Source organism: Lissotriton vulgaris, chromosome 8, assembly GCF_964263255.1.
Source record: "Lissotriton vulgaris chromosome 8, aLisVul1.2, whole genome shotgun sequence".
Lineage (NCBI taxonomy): Eukaryota > Metazoa > Chordata > Amphibia > Caudata > Salamandridae > Lissotriton > Lissotriton vulgaris.
In genome coordinates, this window is record NC_141696.1 from 344,861,867 (window position 1) to 344,871,534 (window position 9,668).

General features: G+C 39.9%; 1 protein-coding gene across 2 annotated transcripts in view; it reads left to right on the forward strand.

Annotated features, from left to right (window-relative positions):
- NDP (norrin cystine knot growth factor NDP) overlaps positions 1–9,168 on the forward strand; it is a 394,105-nt gene extending 384,937 nt beyond the window's left edge. For both annotated transcript variants that reach the window (XM_086933274.1, XM_086933273.1), the window contains exon 3: positions 8,137–9,168. In XM_086933274.1, coding sequence (XP_086789400.1) covers positions 8,137–8,364 — 228 coding nt within the window. In that variant the 3' untranslated portion in view covers positions 8,365–9,168. The remainder of the gene's footprint in view (positions 1–8,136) is intronic.
- The last annotated feature ends 500 nt before the right edge of the window (positions 9,169–9,668 follow it).

Here is a 9,668-nt window from a genome sequence, read left to right on the forward strand (position 1 = left end):
GCATGGGGGAAAAGAATGACAGTTTTAAAAGTAGCTGTTTAGAAAAAAAAATGTTTAGTTGTTTTTTTTATACATACACATACATATATATAAATGCATATGCACATATATATGCATATATGTCTATATGTGTGCGTGTAGAGAGAGGTAGAGAGGTAGAGGTGTAGAGGTAGAGAGGTAGAGAGGTAGCGGTAGAGAGGTAGAGATTAGTAGAGAGAGAAGAAGAGAGAGGTAGAGAGGTACAGAGTAGAGAGTGAGTAATAGAGAGTAGAGAGTGAGTAGTAGAGAGTAGTAGAGAGCAGTAGAGAGAGTAGCAGAGTGAGTAGTAGAGAGTAGTAGAGAGTGAGTAGTAGAGAGTGAGTAGTAGAGAGTAGTAGAGAGTAAGTAGTAGAGTGAGTAGTAGAGAGCAGTAGAGAGTGAGTAGTAGAGAGTAGGAGAGAGTAAGTAGTAGAGAGTAGTGGAGAATATTCCAAAGTTTGGCACAGCACCACTTTCACAATGAGTCCAATTAAATCATATCACTTAGAGTACTTATTGAAGCGCTGAATCTTGGTGTATATTCAAATGCTTTTATTTTCCTTAAGTTTATGTACCACAGCCAGCCGAAACGTTTCGTTCTGTACAACAGAACTTCTTCGGGGCGTTCTTATTTCCTTCAAGTTATGTCGGTATCCCGTTGTCATATAACTAGATATTTCTTCCAAATGTTAGACGAGACATAAGTATATTCTTATTCAAAGTGACTAGGTATCAATTTTACCCACACAATTCGGGCAGACTTGAGTAATTTATAGCATCCTCAAAGTCAGTCTTTCAAAAATTCCAAAGTATAGGACATGATAATCCAAATCCAAATGTTTCTCAAGAAAAGTCATTTACAATCGTTCGGAATATCGGTGTTTGGGTAGATATGATCCAGGGACCCCCAGTATGCAAGGGGAATTAGTCCCCCCTCTGCAAACGCGCCAGTGGCCTGCATTGCAGAGAGGTGTAACAAGGGTGTGGCCTCATTACACTTCTCTGCAATGCAGCCCCCTCGCGCATACTGGAGGCTCCTGGTGGACTAGTTGACCCCAGGGACCCCCAGTATGCAAGGGGAATTAGTTCCCCCTCTGCAAACGCGGCAGTGGGCTGCGTTGCAGAGAGGTGTAACAAGGGGCATAGTCTCATTACACCTCTGCAATGCAGCCCCAGGCGCATACTGGAGGTTCCAGGTGGGCTAATTGGCCCCCAGGGGCCCCCAGTATGCAAGGGGAATTAGTTTCCCCTCTTCAAACATGCACGGGGGCTGCGTTGCAGAGAGGTGTAAAAAGGGTTGTGGCTTCATTACACCTCTCTGCAATGCAGTCCCCTGGCGCATACTGGAGATTCCTGGTGGGCTTTCAGGTCTTATATAGTTAGGAATTAGCATTAAAAAAACCTTTGAAATTCACTGAAAAAACCATAGGTTTCACACCAGTTATAGTTAGGAATTAGCATTTAAAAAACCTTTGAAATTCACTGAAAAAACCATAGGTTTCACACCAGTTATAGTTAGGAATTAGCATTTAAAAAACCTATTAAATTCACTAACAAAACCAGCTATAGTTAGCTGGAAATTTTACTGACATAAAACCATTGAAATTCCCACGTTATAGTTAGTTGGACTCACTATAACGTGCGCGCCTGCAATGCACTGCTGATGACGTCACATATTACATCACTCATGACATGGTCAGTGACATCACTCATGACATCACTGATGACACCATCCAGTGAATGTGTGTCTTTCTGAAAAATAAATTTGTTTTATATATGTATTTGTAAAGGTCCATGGAAGAATAAATGTTTAAATACGTGTGTAAATGGATGTTTTTTTTAAAAAAAATTGGTTGGTTAACTGGCTTATTAAGTGTATCTTAGTGAATACATATATTAGCGAGTATTGTTTAAATATTTAAATGTTTGTATCAGTGTTTCTCTTTGTGTATAAGTGGCTGCAGGGGTTGGTGACTGACTCACTGTTTGTATGTGTTTTGAAGACAGCATATGTGCAGGACTGTATGGGTGGACGAGTGTGTATATGTGTGTGTTAGTGAGTGAATGACTGTCTCACTAGTGTCTTCATTAGTAACGACATATGTTTTAATCTAGTATATGTGAGTATTGATGTATATAAGTGAGTATAGTATATATAGTGAGAGATTGTAGGAGTTCCTGTTTAAATAAGTATGTGTTTCTATAAGTGATTGTTTAAGAGAGTAAGTATGTGTAAGTTTCCTTAGAAGTAAGGTGGTAGTGTGTGTATAAATGTATATGCAAATAAATGGATGTTCAATAGTTTATGTGCATGTGTGAGTATGTGTGTGAGTAACTTTTGGATGACTGCTGATGTGTAACAGGATGTATAGGTGTAACACTACATATGATGAGTGAGTATATATATGAGTGACTATATAGAACTGTTGGTGAATGAGTGGATGAATATATAGATGGTGGAATTACTGAATTGGTTGTTGTTACTGGTTTGGGTATCTCCATTTTTTGAAAATGTTTGTTTCTATTTTTGAATATGTGTTTCAAGCGTTACATTACACTGAAATTAGGTCTGGCACTCTGTCACAAGGATGGTGTCATCAGTGATGTCATGAGTGATGTCACTGACCATGTCATGAGTGATGTAATATGTGACGTCATCAGCAGTGCATTGCAGGCGCGCAAGTTATAGTGAGTCCAACTAACTATAACGTGGGAATTTCAATGGTTTTATGTCAGTAAAATTTCCAGCTAACTATAACTGGTTTTGTTAGTGAATTTAATAGGTTTTTTAAATGCTAATTCCTAACTATAACTGGTGTGAAACCTATGGTTTTTTCAGTGAATATATATATATATATATATATATATATATATATATATATATATATATATATATATTCACACACACATATATATATATATATTTATATATAATTTACTAAGAGTGCGTGCTGCATTCGAGGAGTAGTTTAGTAATTTATTTTATCAGTGGCACTCTGCCACATAGCACAGCGATAATCCTAAGGAGTGCGGCGTGCTCTTTTGGTGGATTATGGATATAGAACAAGGTACCGTCCTGAACACTTGCATCTTCATTTCGTGCGCGCTGTTTTGGGAACCAAATTGGATCAAGTTATCTTATATATAAATAAAAGGCTTTGGCCATTTTACTGCTCGGCATGGATAGCACTGTGCTAATCCAATGCTTAAGGACCTTGCTGTAGAAATGGCAAAAGCCTATGCCCATTTCTGTCTTGGCGTGGATGGTACTGTGCTAATCTTATGCTTAACCCCTTCCATGATGATGACGGCCCCCAGCCGTCATGCATCACGGTGCTCGTGTGCTGATGACAGCTGGGGGTCGTCATGAACCCACCCACTTTTAAAAACGGCCACACAGGCGCAGAATAGTGGCTGTTCCCAAGGGGTTAAAGACTTTGATAGAAAGGCAGACATTTGAGATGAGCAAATTTACTGTGTCGCTGGTGTTAAGCGTGCTCTATAAAGGAGCTGCTTTCCACCTAAACTTGAGAACTACCCAGAGTTCTTTGCTTCTTTTTTGCAAATATATATATATATATATGATACTGTCCATGTCACCAACATAGAAGGAAATACAACCAAGCAAGAAATATACAACTAATATCGTTTTCTTTGAATCTAAAAATTAGGGTTCAAGGGTGAACTGCTTCAAAGGATGGCAAGTGAACCAGAAGAACTAGTGCCACTACGCTGTTTTCTCAATTGTGGTTTTAGATCATCGTATATGGCGATTAGGTATATTCTGTACCTCTTTCAGAGCAGAATCTTGTTTGGTCTTCGGAGAGAAAATACTTGGCTTGCAGCAATCGGGAGATTTTATTAAAAACTGGTCAATAATTATTAGGGTCTTCTAAGTACACATTGTTCCTCTTGATGAATGATTGCATGTGTGCTTTCTTTTAGTCTTGTGGAAAGATGCCTGGGGGCAGAGAATTAGTGTCTATGTTCATTTCTGGTATAGCAGCTAATGTTAATAATGTTCACATTTTTAAAAAACATCGAATCCTCTCAAAAATGTTAGGCTATGAGCTTCAAAACTTCACTAAAATAAAGTCCTGTGGGGACCATAATGTCTTTCACTCATTAAGAGAAGAACATCTCAGATGGCTCAGTGTTCTTTCATCCCCATAACAATGAAAATTCATTTGTCAAGGCTTTCCTACCCACTTGCTTGCCTACGATATTCTTGTATACCCAAACATAAAATAAAAATGTACAGTCTACATGAGTGTGCCCCCTTTTGTTGGCTATCCTATTGTAGCCCCTCCCCCCCCTCCTGCTGCCTTTTGTCATTTCCCTATCCTTCCATTTTTATTTGTCCTTTGGGCATCGCGACCACACAAATATAAAATATTCTGTGCACACCTGTCTCCCCAAAAACACTACTCATGTACTCTCCATGTACATAACTGTTCAAAATAAAGATAATAGATCACTAAGAACCCCTTCCCCATCAAGATATATCAAGATATCAAAATGTTCCTCTATTATACTACAATCCTAAACAAAACAAGCATTGGCAAAGCTAAGAGGTGTGGCACTAGAAGCTAGCCTTTTGGCTTTTTGCAAAACGTTTTTGTTGGGGAAGCTGTTGGGCACTCGAAAAAAATCATGATTTTAGTAAAATCAAAAAGTATTGAGAAAAACCAGACTTTACAAGACAATTGATCTGTTGTGGGCCTCCAGCCACTTTCCTGATGCAGTTTTATAGTAAGGGGTTTGTAAATCTTTTTACACATAGATAAGGCAAGTTGAAAAGATAGGTAAAAATGGAGGCTTGCATAGACCGATACAGAGTGCTGTATAGAAAGGTAGTTAGATAGATAGATAAATAGATAGATAGATAGATAGATAGATAGATAGATAGATAGATAGATAGATAGATAGATAGATAGATAGATAGATAGATAGATAGATAGATAGATAGATAGATAGATAGATAGATAGATAGATAGATAGATAGATAGATAGAACAGGAAATTGGAAAAACTGGCAGAGCTAAAATCATTAGTATAGAAGTTAAAGATATATAAGCACAATCTAGAAGTTCATAAAAGGAGGACATACAGACCAAAAAGGTTTACAAATATAACTGTGCTCCTCAAATAAAATATATACCAACATGACAAACAGGAATACATTTAGAAATGCACTTCATTATGTGCATACTTAAAAGAAAAAAAGTACAACTTAATAAAGAACTGTTTCAAATGGACACATTTTGGTGTGATGTGAAATAACAGCAGTCAGATAAAAAAGGTTACTCTAAGAGGAATTTACAACACCCTCATCATGAGATAGGAATTGATAAAGCTGTAAAAGCAAAATGCTGTCACTCAAAGTGACATTATCCAATGACTGAAGTGGGCTGACTCCCCGCCCTGTGCTGTAGTGGGTGGAAGCAAAATGTGAATGACACATCAGACCAATGGGTGAAGACAGCTGGACGAAAGCACACAAGGAAATATATTATGGGCCTAATTTATGGAAAGTGACGCATCGCTGCGTGAAACCAGCGATGCGTCACTTTTCACTGCGCCCTCCTTGCGACACCAGTGATGTGTCATATTTACAATATGACGCCTCATGGCGCAAGGAGTTACAGATACGTCAGTATTTCTGACGTATCTGTATGGCGCAAAAGTGTCGCAAAAGTGACGCAACTCCAGCAATGTGTCCTTTCCATGTGAAAGTGCCTGCGTCAGTCTTACGCCTGCTGTGAGGCAGGCGTATGAAATTGATGCATTTGTGTCCTTAAAGTGACGCAGTGAAATCTTATAGATTTCACTGCGTCACTTCCATTACCCTTTCTTGCGTCAAAACGCCCCCTTTGCATACATTATACCTGGCGCAGGTATAATTTGGCGCAGGGGTTTACAAAGTGACGCATCTACCTAGATGCGTCACTTTGTAAATATGGCGCAACAAGGCGCATTTTTTACGCCACTGGTGCATCACAAAAAGTGAAGCACCGGCGGCGTAAAAGTGACGCACAGCCTCATAAATGAGGCCCTATATATACAGGGGCTTATTTACAAGCCCCTTATACCACTGTGTGTCACTCTTAATATGGGAGAGAGTGATGTACTGGTGGTGCAAGGGGCTTGTAAATAAGCCCCATAATGAATTAAATTAAATTAAAAAAAAAATTCTTGGCTAATGGAAGAACTAAAAAGGTGTGCTAACATGCCCAAACTCTCCGGCCAAACAAAAGTCCAATTCTATGGTGAATATGTCCCAACACTGTGAAAAAAAACCTCAACTATGCATCCATATGCCATTTAAATCCACCCAGTAACAGGGAAGATTTTTGCTTAACCTTTGCAATCTCAACCATAGACCTATATTAGATGCTGGACATCCTGGCATAAACGTATAACAAATTGACTTAACACCTCGAGAATTCCCCGGCTTACGGGCCATAGGGGGCAAACCCTGTGTTGGCTGTGCCACAAAAGTATTCTCCTTTAGTGATCACAAATGACCCCAAATAAATTTGGAGCAATTTGAGTTTCAATCTTTCATTCTTGCAAGTCCTAAAGTGATGCTAGAAACTGGATATGGATCTTACAAATTTTTCATAAATACCAATACTTGTCCCAGTACTTTTTTAACTGTTACTGAACTAACGGATACGAGGTTTCCCATTTCCAAGGCCAAGTGATACCAGAATTATCCTCATTTACATACAGGTGGGACAAACAACTGGATCCATTACACCTTCTAGTCTTTCGCCTCCCAACAAGAAAGCCCCTGCGCTACTCACTCAAAGTGTTCTCTTAAACAAAACAAAACATACCCATTGCACCTTTACTCTCTACCACGAAAACCAGGAAAGCCCTCCATTGGACCCTGTGTCATGACTGTCTGAACAAATATTTAAATGTTCAATTGAACATCCCACCATCCCACCACAACTTGCTAACAAATGCTCCTGTGTCTAGCTATCACCTTTTTCCATTGGAATATGCAAGCCCCAGTGTTGTCCCTTTTTGGTGTCCCCTCCGGTAAAGTCTGCTTGCAAATACATCTTGAGTGCTACTATTACCATGTCCATTGTCTTCCATTTTCCCTGATTTCCTTGGAGAACTCCAGTATGTAGAACCTCGCCAACGGCCTAACCTACCACCCGTAAATGTATATGAAAAAGTAAGCTTATGTCCTGGGCTGGCTCTAGCGCTGGTGGCACCTGGCGCGACAATCTTTTTTGGTGCCGCCTCCCCAATATAACCTTCTCTTCGGATTCCCTCACTACCACCCAGCAACAGTGCCCCTCATCTCTCTTTAGCCCCTCTCTCAAATACATTTCAATTGTTTAAAAGCACTGGTAAAGGCTGGCTTTACCAACCCACTCAGCTGTCCACAGACAATACAGATCTGTTCTTTGCAGCAAGCAACTTAACCCTCTGTACTACTTTATGACGAGTTAAAACTCTCTCTCTAACAGGAACATTAATCACAAGAGTTAGCATGACATTTTTATTGCTGCCTGGAAGCTGGACACACAAGGAACTCTGGAGCAGTTGCTTTTAAATCGTACATTATTGCTATACTCCGCAACCCCCCTGAGGTCAATGTCCCCCACTCCAGGTCATCGCCCAGTGCTGCCACACCTGTCCCACCGCCCTAGAATTGCCCTTCTTATGTCAGTCATGCTTACTCTCTTTTAACCCACTTAAAAAACACCCTCCAGTGTTCTCTTGACCAAATCTCAATTTCAAGACAAGATAGTCTATTTGCACTTCAACAGTACATGGCCACAAACACTTGAAGAATTCAGCGCTTAATTTGAGCCAGGGGTTTCCGGTGCTCAGCCAGGCACTTATTTGTCAACACCAGTGCTTGTGACAGTCTTCCACAAAGATCCTTCTACATCATAACCCATATTACTTAGTCCTCCTTCCGAGCCAGTTTACGTGTTCTTAGAATATCATTTAGTGGTGGAGTGCAAGCTAAGTTAATTTTTCAGTACTTAGCAAGAGGAAAGAGTACTGCAAACTGTTCATAATTAAATGTTTGTGTATTTTGACCAAAGCCATTTTTATTTCTGATTCTTTTTTGTTTCTCACCCTCTAGATGGTCCTTCTGGCTCGCTGTGAGGGACGTTGCAGTCAAACTTCTCGCTCAGACCCACAGGTGTCCTTCAGCACCGTCCTCAAACAACCCTTCCGATCAACCTGCCACTGCTGCCGACCCCAGACTTCCAAGCTAAAAGCCATGCGACTGCGCTGCTCTGGCGGCCGAAGGATGACGGCGACCTACCGCTATATCCTATCATGCCAGTGTGAGGAATGCAATTCTTAGGAGCGCATCAACAGAGGATCCATATGCAGGCCTACCAAGGATTGGTTGGGACAAGTGATTATGCAGGAGATCTTCCAATGGGAGGTCTTCTTCCATTAACTCTGGCAGATGTTGCACATAAGCGCACCATGACTTGCCCAAGCTAAGAATAGAATTCCTGGAACAAAACTAATCAGCAATCCATCTGGTTCTATTTTGAAGGATTTTTTTTGGTTGCTATTGGAGATGAGGGTTTTGTAGATGTTTTCGAGTTCACACTCTTCACAATAAATGTTCCTAATTACGAATATTTCTCAGCTCATATATGAAACGATTGAGACTGTCAGGCCCCCTATTCCATATAGTTGGCTGTTGTGTATCATTTCATTCCTGGGATCTGAGTTTTGTTGTCCTCAGAAAAAGACTGTGGGAATTGCTGTGGGTTGCTTGAACTTTTCTGCATCCCAGAGCTGGACAAGTATAACTGAGCTGAAAGACATGAAAACCCAAGAAATAGGATTAAGTGAAACATAATAATTTGTTCTGTTAATGCCGGGCTGGATTTCTCTGGCCCAGAACCATTTCAGAAGACTTATTGATCCATGTAGATTGTGCGGAAAATGTTTAAGCATAAATGCATGGTGCCTGAAAAGCAATAACTTCGAGAGCAGGGGGGTGCTCCTGAGAGTTTAGAAGTGTCTGTTATGCTCCACAATTAAACCTTATTGTTGACTATACACAGCGGGCCAAATAGAGTTTAAGCTGATGTAAATGTTACAGTTCACCAATGAATTAAGAATCCAAAAATATATTTTGTTGCTATTTAAAATTGTGAATGTCCGTGTACTACTTTATTTCAAGTTTGCAATGTAGTTCCAAGTTTTAAACGTCGGGTTTGCATTCATAACACTGTGGTTTGTCATTCTGTGACATTATGCAATTGGGACAGCTAAACTATAGCCAAGTAAACTGAAATTATGCATTTTTTTTTAAGAAACTTGCAGAAGTTCTAAAAGGAACTCGGCATCACCAGTCGCAGTGTAACTAATTCAGTTAGTACCTGGGCATCAAATAAGTAACCATGGACACTAAAGAATTAGTCAAGGAGAGACCAAAATGTGGAGCATTTATGTGCACTTATGTAACCAATATTTAATGCGTCACAGGAGTTTTTTTTTAAGTTGCTTTACTTTAAGAAAACAGATCAACAGCGTTTGCTTTATCATTGTGACTGTGTTTGCGTCCCTCTTCCTGGCAAGCCTGGTGGTGCCATGATCCACACGCCACACAATAAGTAATAATAATAGTTTTCTATACGAACACGG